Source organism: Salvelinus fontinalis, chromosome 28 (genome assembly GCF_029448725.1).
Source record: "Salvelinus fontinalis isolate EN_2023a chromosome 28, ASM2944872v1, whole genome shotgun sequence".
NCBI classification, from domain to species: domain Eukaryota; kingdom Metazoa; phylum Chordata; class Actinopteri; order Salmoniformes; family Salmonidae; genus Salvelinus; species Salvelinus fontinalis.
Genome location: NC_074692.1, coordinates 50,697,854 through 50,715,229, shown reverse-complemented (window position 1 = coordinate 50,715,229; position 17,376 = coordinate 50,697,854). Strand labels below are relative to the sequence as shown.

The following is a 17,376-nucleotide window of genomic DNA, read 5'->3' as shown; positions in this document are numbered from 1 at the left end:
GTATATAGATTTTCTGTTGGGTTTATTTCCTAATGTTTATTCTCTCTCTCTCTCTCTCTCTCTCTCTCTACCTCTCTACCTCTCTCTACCTCTCTACCTCTCTCTACCTCTCTCTCTCTACCTCTCTCTACCTCTCTCTCTCTACCTCTCTCTCTCTACCTCTCTCTCTCTACCTCTCTCTCTCCACCTCTCTCTACCTCTCTCTCTCTACCTCTCTACCTCTCTCTACCTCTCTCTCTCTACCTCTCTCTACCTCTCTCTCTCTACCTCTCCCTCTCTACCTCTCTCTCTCTACCTCTCTCTCTCCACCTCTCTCTCTCTCTCCATCACTTTTCTCTCCCTCTCTCCCTCCTATTCTAGCTGACACTCAAACACACTATTGAATGTTCTCTAGAATGAATTCGGGTTTTTAATGCTATACTCTCCAGAAAAAAAGCTTTTCAGAGGAAAAGTAATGCAATTATACTCCGCTGTCTACCATATAAATTATTTCTGACGGTCTTGTATCACGATCTTCTGTTACTAAAATTACACCTGCCTGTGAATGAAAGCCTGTTCAGTATAGGACAGCACCATTCTACATGATGATGTCTATGTCTCTGTGTGGGGGTTAAAGGCTGGTCTCTATGTCTCTGTGTGTGGGGGTTAAAGGCTGGTCTCTATGTCTCTGTGTGTGGGGGATAAAGGGTGGTCTCTATGTCTCTGTGTGGGGGTTAAAGGCTGGTCTCTATGTCTCTGTGTGGGGGTTAAAGGGTGGTCTCTATGTCTCTGTGTGGGGGTTAAAGGGTGGTCTCTATGTCTCTGTGTGGGGGTTAAAGGGTGGTCTCTATGTCTCTGTGTGTGGAGGTTAAAGGGTGGTCTCTATGTCTCTGTGTGGGGGTTAAAGGGTGGTCTCTATGTCTCTGTGTGTGGGGGTTAAAGGGTGGTCTCTATGTCTCTGTGTGGGGGTTAAAGGGTGGTCTCTATGTCTCTGTGGGGGGGTTAAAGGGTGGTCTCTATGTCTCTGTGTGAGGGGGTTAAAGGGTGGTCTCTATGTCTCTGTGTGTGGGGGGTTAAAGGGTGGTCTCTATGTCTCTGTGTGGGGGTTAAAGGGTGGTGTCTATGTCTCTGTGTGTGGGGGTTAAAGGGTGGTCTCTATGTCTCTGTGTGTGGGGGTTAAAGGGTGGTCTCTATGTCTCTGTGTGTGGGGGTTAAAGGGTGGTCTCTATGTCTCTGTGTGTGGGGGTTAAAGGGTGGTCTCTATGTCTCTGTGTGTGGGGGTTAAAGGGTGGTCTCTATGTCTCTGTGTGTGGGGGTTAAAGGGTGGTCTCTATCTCTGTGTGTGGGGGTTAAAGGGTGGTCTCTATGTCTCTGTGTGGGGGTTAAAGGGTGGTCTCTATGTCTCTGTGTGTGGGGGTTAAAGGGTGGTCTCTATGTCTCTGTGTGGGGGTTAAAGGGTGGTCTCTATGTCTCTGTGTGGGGGTTAAAGGGTGGTCTCTGTGTCTCTGTGTGTGGAGGTTAAAAGGTGGTCTCTATGTCTCTGTGTGGGGGTTAAAGGGTGGTCTCTATGTCTCTCTGTGTGGGGGTTAAAGGGTGGTCTCTATGTCTCTGTGTGTGGGGGTTAAAGGGTGGTCTCTATGTCTCTGTGTGTGGGGGTTAAAGGGTGGTCTCTATGTCTCTGTGTGTGGGGGTTAAAGGGTGGTCTCTATGTCTCTGTGTGTGGGGGTTAAAGGGTGGTCTCTATGTCTCTGTGTGTGGGGGTTAAAGGGCGGTCTCTATGTCTCTGTGTGTGGGGGTTAAAGGGTGGTCTCTATGTCTCTGTGTGTGGGGGTTAAAGGGTGGTCTCTATCTCTGTGTGTGGGGGTTAAAGGGTGGTCTCTATGTCTCTGTGTGGGGGTTAAAGGGTGGTCTCTATGTCTCTGTGTGTGGGGGTTAAAGGGTGGTCTCTATGTCTCTGTGTGGGGGTTAAAGGGTGGTCTCTATGTCTCTGTGTGGGGGTTAAAGGGTGGTCTCTATGTCTCTGTGTGTGGGGGATAAAGGGTGGTCTCTATGTCTCTGTGTGTTGGGGTTAAAGGGTGGTCTCTATGTCTCTCTGTGTGGGGGTTAAAGGGTGGTCTCTATGTCTCTGTGTGTGGGTGTTAAAGGGTGGTCTCTATGTCTCTGTGTGTGGGGGTTAAAGGGTGGTCTCTATGTCTGTGTGTGTGGGGGTTAAAGGGTGGTCTCTATGTCTCTGTGTGTGGGGGTTAATGGGTGGTCTCTATGTCTCTGTGTGGGGGTTAAGGGGTGGTCTCTATGTCTCTGTGTGGGGGTTAAAGGGTGGTCTCTATGTCTCTGTGTGTGGAGGTTAAAGGTGGTCTCTATGTCTCTGTGTGTGGAGGTTAAAGGGTGGTCTCTATCTCTATGTGTGGGGGTTAAAGGGTAGTCTCTATGTCTGTGTGTGTGGGGGTTAAAGGGTGGTCTCTATGTCTCTGTGTGTGGAGGTTAAAGGGTGGTCTCTATGTCTCTGTGTGGGGGGTATAAAGGGTGGTCTCTATCTCTATGTGTGGGGGTTAAAGGGTAGTCTCTATGTCTGTGTGTGTGGAGTTAAAGGTTTGCTGAATAGGGCCAGCCTGCTAACACAAGAGGGCGTGTTTTGGTCTAATATGCCCCGTTGGTTCCCAAACCTTTTCTGCTGCTGGCCTGGTGAGCTTTTCAAACATCGAGCAAAGGTTGTTGGGTCAGAGACGTGTCGTCTAATCCATGTACAGAAATACACCACGTCCTCCCGATTTGAGGTAGAGTCATTTTCGAGGAATGTTTAATGGACTTATTTCAACTATTTATTGTTTGCCCTATACATCGGTTAAAATAACAACATAGATTGGTCAACACATTAGTCTAAATGAAATAAAAACATCCTCTTAAAAATGCCCACTCGTGTTGTCTCTTTTTCTACCAGGTTATTATCTGATGCCCCACAATGTGAGTTTGTATTCCAGCCCGTGTCTCGACGGGTTTAGGGGTGTCATTATGTGTAATTATATATGGTAATGCCGGTTGGGTTGACAACCCTGCAGACTGATGACACACTCTAACATTGTGACCATGTCTGTAAAAATGAAAAGAAAACACTAGCAGCTATATATTACCCAGGACAAACTTAGAAAACCATTCGAGGGGCTGTTTGGGGTAAAATCATTTCAATGTTGGTTCATAATGTGAGTAATTCGGTTCCTTTTTAACAAACTAAAATTACGATTAAAGATGCAGCCTTTTAGGCATACGGTAGATTAAAACAAAACACAAGGCATTCTGGTCTATTCTATTCTATTCCGTTATATTCTGTTATGATGCGTTATATTCTGTTATAATCTATTCTCGTCTGTTCTATTCTGTTCAACATTTTATTTTACATTATGGTTAACAAGATAACTAACATTTTTCCTTGCATTTTAACTAATTTTACCTCTCCAAGAGAAATAATGTAAATCATTACAGGCCTATATAAATATATATATATATATATATATATATATATATATATAAATATAAATATGTATATATATAGCGACTCAAGACGTTGCATGTATATCACGCCATTGAAAAAGAAGCGAGAGTCGTAGCCTATGGCTGGGTTTGTTGACACCAATATGCAAATTCATAATTTAATGAGTAAACACATTAATGATTTCATAATATCAATGACAAAGTTGGGGGGAAAAAGCCTTGCTTCAGTGGAGTATAGAGTGGTCCATAACATGAGTCGGGTGGGCGGGTACTTAGACTGGGGCTAACATTAACAGCTGCTTCTGGCTTCATAACCAATCAGCATCCCATAAAGATGACGTTAAAGTGTCCTACGTCAGCCCAATGGCGATAGAGTAGAGTTGGTGCAAAGGAGTTTGAGTGGGAGATAGGGACTAGCGTGCCCCATCACAGCACAGGGACCAGGGACGGGAGCGCAGACACTCATATCCCCCACCCTCCCCCCCGACTAAAACAGCTCCTCCGCGGCCAAACAAGTCCTGCAACACCCGGCTACCCCTCAGACAGCAGCGGCCAGCACACAGGCTACTACTCTATACCGCCGTCCGAAGGAAAAAACCCCAGCTTCAAAACTGTTGCACCACGTTTTAAAAGTGGACCTAACACCTCCTTACTTCTTGGACATGGGCGATATGGGGGATCCGCAGAAAAGTAAGTGAGGCTGGTTCGAGTGTCTTCTATTTTGAGTGATGCAAAACTTCGGCGACATTAGACTCATTTTGTAGGTCAATTTGTGTTTGTTTTTTGACGTTTGCCAACTGTTTGTGCAACGTTTATTGTAGTAGCAGGTCCAATTCAATGACACGTTTTCATACGGAATAGTCTTTACAATACCTGTCCGGAGGATGCAGTCGTTCAATGTCAGAAAGTTACTCTGGATCATTGAATAACAGTGCACATTAAACTATAGCACATTCAGAAATACCGTTATTAGTGTTACTAACGAATGTATATTATTTTATAATAAATTATAACATGAACTAAAGTATGATTTTCATTATGAGACATTCTTTATACTCAATCTAATCTTTATAATTGTCCTAATATATATTGTGATATTTTTATTATTTATATTTTTTTGACTTTGTTCTCCAGAAAAGCGTCTGATCTCGCTGTGTGTCGGCTGTGGAAACCAGATTCACGACCAGTATATTCTGCGGGTCTCTCCAGACCTCGAGTGGCACGCTGCCTGTTTGAAGTGTGCAGAGTGTAATCAGTATCTGGACGAGTCGTGTACCTGCTTTGTCCGAGACGGGAAAACCTACTGTAAACGGGACTATGTTAGGTAAGAGCTGTTTGTTATGAAATGTAATAGTGTTGATAACCATTGGTTCTTATTGATTGATTGGTTGACACATTTACGTATTAATTGTTATCATATAATTAACATGATTAAACAGCGGACATCAAATATTTATTTTGGCGTGACTATCATATCTGATGGTCTGGACAATTCTATTTAAAAGTAATATTGAGATATTCTATAAAAAATACAGTTTTAAATTGTATTTTCAGACCACACACAGTGTTAATATGTATTCTCTTTTTTTATCACCACCAAAATCAGCATAATTGCAATTAAGTCGTTATTATCTTGTCAGTATAATAACAGGCTTTAATAATATTGTCGAAACCCACATCAGAACTCACACAGTTAAGGTGATTTGCACTGTCATTTACAACACGTTTACATATTCAATACAAACTATTTTATAGAAACAAATGATTTCATGTACTGCGATATTTCACTGTATTGATGGCCTTTTAGTGAAGTCCAGCTGGATATTATTTACATAGGCCTATAATTGAAATATTTTGTTATCCCTCAAATTGGCCAAATATATTAGGCCTACATATAGACTACAATTTAATTAATACATTCGACAATTTGTGATGTTATCGCCTGTAGTAGTAGTAATAATAATAATAATTATTATTATTATAATTATAATAATAAGAATGCTACTATAAGTCTTCTAAGAATATTTCCAGATATAATTGCACTATTTAATGATAAATATGTGTTCCATTCTTCTCTGATAGCACAGAACAGGTCCGTGCTTGGTCTTTATGAATGTAATATGTTATACAGGTTTCAAGTAATCTCATGTGATGTAAACACAACTCAATATTAAGGCCTAACAATCCTGCTTTAAAACAAAAATAATGCCCCTGTGTTTGTCCTGTTATGTGTGCTGCCCAGCCACAGTACACAGCCTAACGGTGGGCCGTGGGCCTAGCGACGCGGTTAGCTGACTCTGACCGGTCACCCAATCCCTCTTTACCCTCCAGGTTATACGGAATAAAGTGCGCTAAATGCAACATCGGTTTCAGCAAGAATGACTTCGTGATGAGAGCGCGCTCCAAGGTGTACCACATCGAGTGTTTTCGGTGTGTGGCCTGTAGCCGGCAGCTCATCCCGGGGGACGAGTTCGCTCTGAGGGAGGACGGCTTGTTCTGCCGGGCCGACCATGATGTCGTGGAGCGGGCCACAATGGGCGCCGGTGACCCCCTCAGCCCCCTCCACCCGGCCCGACCTTTACAAATGGCAGGTAGGTTAACACTTTATATCAATGGCAGGCTGTTTCTTTGTTTCTTTTTGTGGGGCTTGTTTTGCCGGTGTAGTTGTTTGCCATTCGCTTGATGTTGTAGTCGTTGGAAACGTTTATTTTCTGTTCATTCATGGTTGGGGCAATGCTTGGAATCTTTGTGAAAGGTTATTCATATTGAACCCATTATGACAACGAAGAATGTATAGCGTCATAGACTCAAATATATCGATAGGCCAAGGCTAAGCTTTGTCATGTCCCCTAACAGGCTACCTGCATACGAACAAATATAAACACATAACCGCAAAAAACTATTTTATTGGATGACGTTGTCATGATGTGCACTTTGCCGTGTAGCCTACATCTCTACAGTATAGGCCTAAGTTGTTTTATTTTTTTTTTAAATTTAAGGTTTAAGTTTCAATATATATTTCTAACACTTACAGCCATCGTTGAGTCAATACAATATGATATTTAGATATATTGGGTGATATTTTTGTTTACACGTCATAATTATAAACAGATAATGTAGCCTATTATTTAATCTAGTTGGGATACTAGTCGTTTATGCGAACATCATTATCGGTTTGATCATGTCAACAGTGCAGTGATTAAATAATTTGTATAAATGCGCTTTTTGTCAATGTCCCTCCGCAAGGAAGGATACATGGGCAAAGTATGTTCATGGCTGAATGGAGGAACTATGAATTTAAATCCAATGTTTGAGCTAGTTAGATGTTTTGAAGCATCGCCATAAAAGAACAATCCGCAGTCTACATTTGGGGGCCGGTTTCATACGTAATTGTTTGTACTGAAGTTTTGAGGGGCCTATAGACTGGATAAATGGAAACTACATGTGTGTACGTGCCACAATACGGATATCATTATATTATGTTGCTTTTTGGGGGAGTTTTGCAAGCCAAGCCAGTTGGCCACGCATTCGGAAAGGTCGAATATGCTATTTCCTCGGGCTAAATACCTATAGACCTATGTGTAAACGAACTCGCACTTAGTGCTAATGTTGAAACAGACTACATAACCCAAGCTCGGCAGATAGCCACAGCAATGCTTCCTTCATAACGATTCATCCAATCATAAAGTGTGCACCAATATAATAAGAAACTAGACTATTTGACAGTCCATTGCCGCTCATGGCCTGCACCCTGGTCCAAGTTTTAAGACCGCAAATGTTCACCCAATACAACTGATTTAAAACGATATGTTAAAACAGACATGAATGCACCTTCACTGAAAGATGTAACCAGTTTACTTTAAAAGTTATACCGTTTTATAAAGTATAACCATACACAAGCTAACATCAAAGTATCTCAACATATAGCCCATATCACATATAGCCCATCTACCCAACAAGAAGGTGATGATGTCGGACGGTCGTTATGACGTCCAGTGGACTCTCTTGTTAACTAGGCCTATAGCTGGTATAAAACAAGGGCATTACTCTTTCTTTGTTGTTGATTTTTAATTTTTAATTTTAGACATTATTAAATTCTCAATGGCTTCAGTTAAAAAAATGTAGGTCTAATACAAGTTTGAACAATCTGAAATTGAAACAGAAGTGAATATTTATTAGTTAAGAATGGGATTGGTTGATAATCGATAGTAATAAAATATTGTCATATGGCCCGGATAACAATAAGATGAATGGATTCTCCATACTAAACCCTACTACTGATTCGTTTTGGGAAAGGTCTATAGGCTACCGTGGTTTTTTGTGCCAGTGTAGTTTTCAAAGTGTATATTTTTGTATTCTCAACTTTTGCATCCAACACAATGTCTTTATATAGCCATGGTGTTTGAGTGCCGATAGATAATGTTTTTCTTTGTCTGCACCCTTTCTCAACAGCAGACCCAATATCAGCCAGACAGCCCGCGCTCCGACCGCACGTTCACAAACAACCGGAGAAGACAACTCGCGTCCGGACGGTTCTTAACGAAAAACAGCTCCACACGTTGCGGACCTGCTACAACGCCAATCCCCGGCCCGACGCTCTGATGAAGGAGCAGCTAGTCGAGATGACCGGTCTCAGTCCCCGAGTCATCCGGGTCTGGTTCCAAAACAAGCGTTGCAAGGACAAGAAGAGGAGTATTCTGATGAAACAGTTACAGCAGCAGCAGCCCAACGACAAAACGGTGAGGACCCTGTCTGATCTTTATTCAATAAAGGATTCAAAACAGTGGTGTTCTTATCGGTCCAAATGCTGGTAGCTGTTGTAACTGTTTCATTAGAATACTCCTGTTCTTGTCTGGTCGTTAGATGTTATGAAAGAACTGGGGTGAAATAGAAACTGGGACATGGTCCTATACGTCTGTCTGTGGATGCGTGAAATATATCCAGATACAGGCGTATACGTTCATACGTCCCACACACACACACACACACACACACACACACACACACACACACACACACACACACACACACACACACACACACACACACACACACACACACACACACACACACACACAAAACACACACACACACACACACACACACACACACACACACACACACACACACACACACACGCACTCACACACACACACACACCACAAATATCCAGCATGCCCGTTCTCACATCTTTATCATATTCTAAATACCTAATGTTTTTTTGTTGTTGTTGTTGGGTCAATGTTGACGTGCTAATTTTAAACTTTATATGACGATCAGTTTCTCTGGGACTATCTGCAGAATATCCAAGGGATGACGGGCACTCCGATGGTGGCGGCCAGCCCGGAGAGACATGACGGTGGTTTACAGGCTAACCCAGTGGAGGTGCAGAGTTACCAGCCGCCTTGGAAGGTCCTCAGTGACTTTGCGCTACAGAGTGAGATCGACCAGCCCGCGTTTCAACATCTGGTGAGTTCATATAGTAGAGAAGGTAGGCTGTACTATAACACAACTGGTGAGTTCATAGGAGAGAAGGTAGGCTGTACTATAACACAACTGGTGAGTTCATAGGAGAGAAGGTAGGCTGTACTATAACACAACTGGTGAGTTCATAGGAGAGAAGGTAGGCTGTACTATAACACAACTGGTGAGTTCATATAGTAGAGAAGGTAGTCTGTACTATAACACAACTGGTGAGTTCATAGGAGAGAAGGTAGGCTGTACTAGAACACAACTGGTGAGTTCACATAGTAGAGAAGGTAGGCTGTACTATAACACAACTGGTGAGTTCATAGGAGAGAAGGTAGGCTGTACTATAACACAACTGGTGAGTTCATAGGAGAGAAGGTAGGCTGTACTATAACACAACTGGTGAGTTCACATAGTAGAGAAGGTAGTCTGTACTATAACACAACTGGTGAGTTCATATAGTAGAGAAGGTAGTCTGTACTATAACACAACTGGTGAGTTCATAGGAGAGAAGGTAGGCTGTACTATAACACAACTGGTGAGTTCATATAGGAGAGAAGGTAGTCTGTACTATAACACAACTGGTGAGTTCATAGGAGAGAAGGTAGTCTGTACTATAACACAACTGGTGAGTTCATAGTAGAGAAGGTAGTCTGTACTATAACACAACTGGTGAGTTCATAGGAGAGAAGGTAGGCTGTACTATAACACAACTGGTGAGTTCATAGTAGAGAAGGTAGTCTGTACTATAACACAACTAGTGAGTTCATAGTAGAGAAGGTAGGCTGTACTATAACACAACTGGTGAGTTCATAGGAGAGAAGGTAGGCTGTACTATAACACAACTGGTGAGTTCATATAGGAGAGAAGGTAGTCTGTACTATAACACAACTGGTGAGTTCATATAGTAGAGAAGGTAGTCTGTACTATAACACAACTGGTGAGTTCATATAGTAGAGAAGGTAGTCTGTACTATAACACAACTGGTGAGTTCATAGTAGAGAAGGTAGGCTGTACTATAACACAACTGGTGAGTTCATATAGTAGAGAAGGTAGTCTGTACTATAACACAACTGGTGAGTTCATAGGAGAGAAGGTAGTCTGTACTATAACACAACTGGTGAGTTCATATAGTAGAGAAGGTAGTCTGTACTATAACACAACTGGTGAGTTCATAGTAGAGAAGGTAGGCTGTACTATAACACAACTGGTGAGTTCATATAGTAGAGAAGGTAGGCTGTACTATAACACTAAACCGTCTGTCTAGGAGACAGTGTAAACGAAATCACAGGTAACGGTTATGTTGTCATGTTATGTTTTTCATGTTTCATGTTATGTTTGTTATTATCTGATAAAATTAGGTTATTTATAAGTGACATATGGGGTAGAAATGCAACTGTCATATCAAGGGTTTACATTTTACATGACATTTTATTGCATTGTCTAAAGTATATTATAAAAAAAAAAATTTGAGCTAATATCTTGACGTGTGTCAATAATGTGATGTATTGGTTGACATGTCACTGTCATTTCCAGGACAGACACGTTACATGTTATTTTACATTTTAATTTTAATGTCTAAAATATATTATTGACATACTATATATATTGACCTAATGTCTTGACATGTGAATAATGACAGTCAGCCTGACGTTGTGTTGTTTCTTTGTTCAGGTCAATTTCTCGGAGGGAGGCCCTGGTTCCAACTCGACAGGAAGCGAAGTCGCCTCGATGTCATCCCAACTTCCAGACACACCCAACAGCATGGTCTCGAGCCCTATAGAGGCGTAGGGCCTCGCGGACCGAGTGTAGACTACGTCAGACTATTGTCATATTTCTGACTGATGACGAGTTGATGTTAGTTGGACAAAGTGCCGGACTGACTGAAAAAAAAAACGAAAAAAAAAACTTGACTCGGGGGTTGAAAGAAACAAAAATGTCACTCTCTTGTTGATTTCATTCGAACTGAGAGATAAAAAGAGACCCCCCCTCCCCTCCTACTGCACGAAGCCTCTTTAACAACAACTACTGGTTGTAGTTTTACACTGTGAAGACAATCATGGGATTATTACCCGAGCTAGATCTGTCCAAGCGTCCGTCATTACGTCCGTCTGTCCACTCGCCGCAAAACAACCCCGAAGAAGAAGAGGAGGAGAGAGAGGACCATGGTGTAGACGAGAAGAAGAAGCGTGTTACACGGAGCGGTGGAGAGCGCATCTGCCTGCATCATAACATGTCTGCGACTCATGCGACTCATGCGTAACGAGATGTATAGATTTCACTACATCATCCATGACTGGTGCTGCCCGTTGGAAATGCCTGTTTACAGTTTTGCCAAAAAAAGAATACAGAAAACACCATACGTACACTTCAACAAAAAAAAACCTGGACCCATGGACCTCTAGGGAACAATACAAACTTTATTATTGAAGGTTAAATCGGAAATCTAGGCTACATTTGCGCACTGTTGTGCGTGATGTTTGAATATACAAACAAATGACTGTCTGCCATTTCGGTTTCTATAAAATAGCTTGACTTGAGATTCGCCCGCTGTTATGACGACGTTTGGAGGGGATTGCAAATAATGCGTTTCCATAGTTTTGCTATTATCTCCTTGATAAAGCCCGAGTAGGCCTACTAAAGCATTGCAACAAGGTATACCTCTACTATGCCACAGGCTTCGTGGGACTATTGTGTGTGAGTTTGTGTCCGTCCAATAATATTGTTTTCTTTCCCAAAGATGTGTATAGTATTAAGTTATAACGACCGTTAACTCTGGAAGAAAAAAAATTTTTTTTTTTTTTCGTTAATTCCTGTACAACAAAATTATGTTTTATTTATCGTCGGAAGACTTGCCACTTTGTTTTGTGTAACCTTCTATACTGAAGTAAAAAACAGAAAAGAAAAAGAGATTGTACCGTGTTTTCTGAATTATCTATCCAAATTGTATGTGTCCTGTGCCTTTCTTAAATATTATTATGTAAAATCAACATCACGTGTAGAAATATATCTCCAGGATTATTTCACTAATAAACATGAACTTTAATGTAAACCCTACGACGTCAGATATAGTCTACGCCTCTTTTGGTTGCATTCATTCCATTATTTTACACCGCCTTTATTAAGCCCTAGTGATTTCATATGGAACTCGATTCAAATTGAAATTGCACGTATCTATCACTGTGATTAAAAGAAGACTCGGTTTAGATGGAATGTTTGAATTGCATAAAAAAAAGGTATATGGGTACAATACGGGCATGTTCTGGCATTAGTAACAACGTCCCATATATAAGGTACAGTTGGCGCTTTGCTTGGACGATGTAGGCTAAATTACGCTATAGAGAAGACGAGATGCAAGCTATAGGCAATCATAATCACTATAGCGAATAAGTGTTCGATGTATTATTCTGTAGGTCTGTGTAGGCTAGCTCTGACCTGACATTCCCGAGAGCTTGGACCTATCTGCAAATAGATGATTCGGAGACATTTGGCTTTAAAAGTTCCCCCGAATCCTCAATGGTTTGAATGGTGTCATCAATGTTTATTTTGTATTCTTAAGAACATGAATTTTGGGTATTTAGAGTACTATTTATGTAGAGAACATTTGAACAGAAACAAGGCTTTTGTCAACAACTACATTTGGACACGAAAATATAGATATAACTTTATAGTTCCAAGCTCTCGATATGCCATGCAGCATTACGCATAACGGCATCCTACCCGCTCCATAACCTAATACATTAATTCATCCATGTCGGTGTTTTAGAAGACTGATTATGAACAAGTGACTGTACAATGACGGGCGCCATATGCATTTTAAAGCTATAATGAAGGCCTTTCATGGATATAATTCTGACAATAGGCTCTGGTTGTTAGCAGGCCTAGGCTACTCTGTAGGCATAAAGGGTTTTGTAAGGCTGACGGAGGACAGGTGAGCGCGCCTCTTTCCCCTCCGGTGACTGTAGTTAGCGTTTCATATTTGCAATCACCTTTTTGAGCCGAGTATACATTTAACAGCAGATTAAATACGATTGAAGGGTGGACTGGTTTTGAGTAATACTCATTACAATGTGTATCACTCAAAAACGTCCAACACCAATTCAACTTCACCTCTAAAGGTAATTTTATTGGAACATGGAACAACAGATCAGTGAGTAGCAAAGGACCCCTGACCCATCCAGGAGTAGACGACTAGGAAGAATCACATTAGGCCCAACAAAGCCTGAAGTCTAACCTAGAGATGTCCGGTATATGTGTACAACTCTGTCAGTGTGTGTGTGTGTGTGTGTGTGTGTGTGTGTGTGTGTGTGTGTGTGTGTGTGTGTGTGTGTGTGTGTGTATATGTGTGTGTTTGTGTGTGTGTGTGTGTGTGTGTGTGTGTGTGTGTGTGTGTGTGTGTGTGTGTGTGTGTGTGTGTGTGTGTGTGTGTGTGTGTGTGTGTGTGTGTGTGTGTGTGTGTATATGTGTGTGTGGGTACAAAGCTTTATATCCAGCTAGCCCTATGATAAGCTACTGAAGCACAATGCCCTTGGGAGCAGGGAAACAAAAAACAAGATATAGAGGGAAGAAGAGAAGTGCCATCATCATAAAGGGCACTCAAGACACTTTAAGTGTCTCTGCCTCCCTCCCTGCCTGCCTCCCTGCCTGCCTGTCTGCCTCCCTGCCTGCCTCCCTCCCTGCCTGCCTCCCTCCCTGCCTGCCTCCCTCCCTGCCTGCCTCCCTCCCTCCCTGCCTGCCTCCCTCCCTGCCTGCCTCCCTCCCTGCCTGCCTCCCTCCCTGCCTGCCTCCCTCCCTCCCTGCCTGCCTCCCTCCCTCCCTGCCTGTCTGCCTCCCTCCCTGCCTGCCTCTCTGCCTCCCTGCCTGCCTCCCTCCCTGCCTGCCTCCCTCCCTGCCTGCCTGCCTGACTCCCTGCCTGCCTCCCTCCCTGCCTGCCTCCCTCCCTGCCTGCCTCCCTCCATGCCTGCCTGCCTCCCTGCCTGCCTCCCTCCCTGCCTGCCTCCCTGCCTGCCTCCCTCCCTCCCTCCCTGCCTGCCTCCCTCCCTGCCTGCCTCCCTGCCTGCCTGCCTGCCTCCCTCCCTCCCTGCCTGCCTGCCTCCCTCCCTCCCTCCCTCCCTCCCTGCCTGCCTCCCTCCCTCCCTGCCTGCCTCCCTCCCTGCCTGTCTGCCTCCCTCCCTGCCTGCCTCTCTGCCTCCCTGCCTGCCTCCCTCCCTCCCTGCCTCCCTCCCTGCCTGCCTCCCTCCCTGCCTGCCTCCCTCCCTGCCTGCCTCCCTGCCTCCCTGCCTCCCTCCCTGCCTGCCTCCCTGCCTGCCTGTCTGCCTCCCTCCCTGCCTGCCTGCCTCCCTCCCTGCCTGCCTGCCTGCCTGCCTGTCTGCCTGCCTCCCTGTCTGCCTCCCTCCCTGCCTGCCTGCCTGCCTGCCTGCCTGTCTGCCTCCCTCCCTGCCTGCCTCCCTGCCTGCCTGCCTGCCTGCCTGCCTGCGTGCCTACCTGCCTGCCTGCCTGCCTGCCTCCCTCCCTGCATGTCTCCCTCACTGCCTACCTGCCTCCCTCCATGTCTCCCTGCCTGCCTCCCTTCATGTCTCCCTCCCTCCCTGCCTGCCTGCCTGCCTGCCTGCCTGCCTCCCTCCCTCCTTGTCTTCCTGCCTCCTTCCTTGGCTTCCTGCCTACCTGACTGCCTGCCTGCCTACTTTCCTCCCTCCTTGGCTTCCTGCCTCCCTGCCTGCCTCCCTCCGTATTTCCCTACCTGCCCGCCTCCCTCATCTCCCTGCCTGCCTCCCTCCTTGTCTTCCTGCCTACCTGACTGCCTGCCTGCCTACTTTCCTCCCTCCTTGTCTCCCTGCCTCCCTGCCGGCCTGCCACAAACCCTCAAAGGCCTCCTGGCTAATTCTCCCTGATCCTGACCCAGCATCTCCTGCCCTAGAACTAGAAGCCTAGACTGAAGGCTATGTCTTCAATGAAAATCTGTTCCCTAGGCAGTGCACAACCAGGGCACTGGTCAAAAGTAGCGAACTACATAGTGAATAGGGAGCTATTTCAGATGCACCCTCACTTAGAGACACAGTGAATAAGGGGAAATACAGGAAGGACAACAGATGGCACAATAAACTAGGATACAGCTGGTTTTTATACGTTATTATAATGGCTTGATTCTGTCTGTAGTGGGTCATTGTTTTGAGGTACCAAGATTCAAATTCATTCGCAATGCAGGTTCACTTCTGAAAGTTTGCTTATTTGGATGTGTTTTGGAGACACTGACACACTCCAGGCTGTTTCTCTCTTGGACATAGTCTTTGGATTATGATGCAAACCCACACCTGTATTGATTATCCTCTAAAAGTCTAAGGCTTTACTACTATAGCCCATAGAATGGAGTAAGGTGTTGAAATGTCTGTCCTATATCTAGAAGATATCAGAAAGCTCAGGAAATAGTTAAGTTTTTTTGGACACATATTTAACCCCTTATTTTTGTTGGCATAAAACTACCTCCATACGTCCATTCATTTGTATGGGTTACCATCACTGTAGCTAGGCCACCTTTCACCGCAGATGGGATGTCTCCTGGTCTGACAAACACTGCTGTAGCTTGGCCACCTTCCCCCGCACATAAGGAAGGCTGGATTTGGTGAATTGAGATCCAGCCTCTAGTTTAAATTGACCGATTATGATTGGGATTTTTTATTATGTTACACGGGTGACTCATAAGGAAATATTCTAATCTAAATGACCTCGTCAGCAACATTCTAATCTAAATGACCTCGTCAGTAACATTCTAATCTAAATGACCCCGTCAGTAACATTCTAATCTAAATGACCTCATCAGTAACATTCTAATCTAAATGACCCCGTCAGTAACATTCTAATCTAAATGACCCCGTCAGTAACATTCTAATCTAAATGACCTCGTCAGTAACATTCTAATCTAAATGACCCCGTCAGTAACATTCTAATCTAAATGACCTCGTCAGTAACATTCTAATCTAAATGACCCCTTCAGTAACATTCTAATCTAAATGACCCCGTCAGTAACATTCTAATCTAAATGACCCCGTCAGTAACATTCTAATCTAAATGACCTCGTCAGTAACATTCTAATCTAAATGACCCCGTCAGTAACATTCTAATCTAAATGACCTCGTCAGTAACATTCTAATCAATCTGTGTAAAAGTGAAATGGAACTGCTCACACTTTGCTGTGTAACTGTCTCGTTACCTTTCTATACTGGTTAGAGACATTCAAATAATAAGTTTAGAACAGACCTGGAAATACATTATGTGTAGTTACATTCTCAGAGGGAGAGATTACTCAACATACAGAGTAGTCTCTCAGGCTTCAGGCCTTGTCTGAGTTCCATGACAATTCACACTCCAAGCTGTTATTGAATCAGACATGACATTGGCTTGCCAGGTAGGCAGAATACAGAGGGGACCCCCCCCCCCCCCACACCACTACTTCAGCCAGATGCTTCACTTAAATTGCACCAGTTAGGTACCACAGTAGATATGAAGTACTTCGACTGCGTTTGGTGCTACTTGTGCTTTTAAAGCTTTTAATTTACTCCGCAGCAAGTCAGATGGTTAGCCTAAGACCTGGTGATGGCTTACAAGGACACTTGTTTGCTTTTAGCGACAATGCCTCAACGGGATAAACCTGGAAAGCCACACATTATGGCGTTCCCGTGGCGGTGAGGTTGCCTTAGCGCCGTGTAGTGTATCTATGGGGTAGTATTATTAACATAAGAGACAGAGAATGAATGGTAGTGTTTTTGTCTCTTCTTACCATGTTTTCCCTAGTGCGCCAGTTGAAGAACCCCACACTCTGGTCTCCGGTTCTGGAGAGACAGTTACAGTAGGCCTGAGCTTTCATCTTCTATTCTTTGTTCGTCCATTCCCGGGATTGCCTCTCTTAAAATCGTACTTTATCAAACTTTACTGTGGATGAAATTACCATGTAAATGTTTATATATATATATATATATATATATATACAGAACGGTGTACATTTCACTTGCCCTATATCTTTTTTGAGGGAGAAGTTTATGAAATAAAATATTCACAACATTCATTGATTAGATGATTCATGACTCATGATAATTCATGATTCCTCACAGATGCATTCAATGATCAATAATTACAATGACATTCAGTAAGAGTATTAATACTTGTATTGAAAGGGAACCATTTTGTTGGGGGAGACATTATTTGATGAGTCACCTTACCATCAGTTACAGCTCTGACAGTGAGGTCAGTCATCTGGAATCACGGCTCATTGGTTTCACAATACCAACAACACCCCCAATACCCCCAATACCCACAATACCCACAATACCCACAATATTCACAATATTCACAATATTTACAATACCCACATTATTCACAATACCCCAAATATTCACAATACCTACAATACCAACAATACCCACATTATTCACAAATTTCACAATACCC

General features: G+C 43.5%; 1 protein-coding gene across 4 annotated transcripts; it reads left to right on the top strand.

The window, feature by feature from the left end:
- The first annotated feature begins 3,884 nt into the window (after nucleotides 1-3,884).
- LOC129825760 (insulin gene enhancer protein isl-1) lies at nucleotides 3,885-11,986 on the top strand. 4 transcript variants are annotated; one of them, XM_055885913.1, is made up of 6 exons: nucleotides 3,885-4,155; nucleotides 4,600-4,789; nucleotides 5,797-6,056; nucleotides 7,921-8,204; nucleotides 8,767-8,934; nucleotides 10,609-11,986. In XM_055885913.1, exons 1-6 carry the CDS (start codon nucleotides 4,128-4,130, stop codon nucleotides 10,723-10,725), a joined length of 1,047 nt encoding a protein of 348 aa, XP_055741888.1. In that variant the 5' UTR covers nucleotides 3,885-4,127; the 3' UTR covers nucleotides 10,726-11,986. The 4 variants fall into 4 exon arrangements, with proteins under 4 accessions (XP_055741888.1, XP_055741886.1, XP_055741887.1 ...); XM_055885911.1 differs by having other exon boundaries at nucleotides 8,746-8,934; XM_055885912.1 differs by having other exon boundaries at nucleotides 7,918-8,204.
- The last annotated feature ends 5,390 nt before the right edge of the window (nucleotides 11,987-17,376 follow it).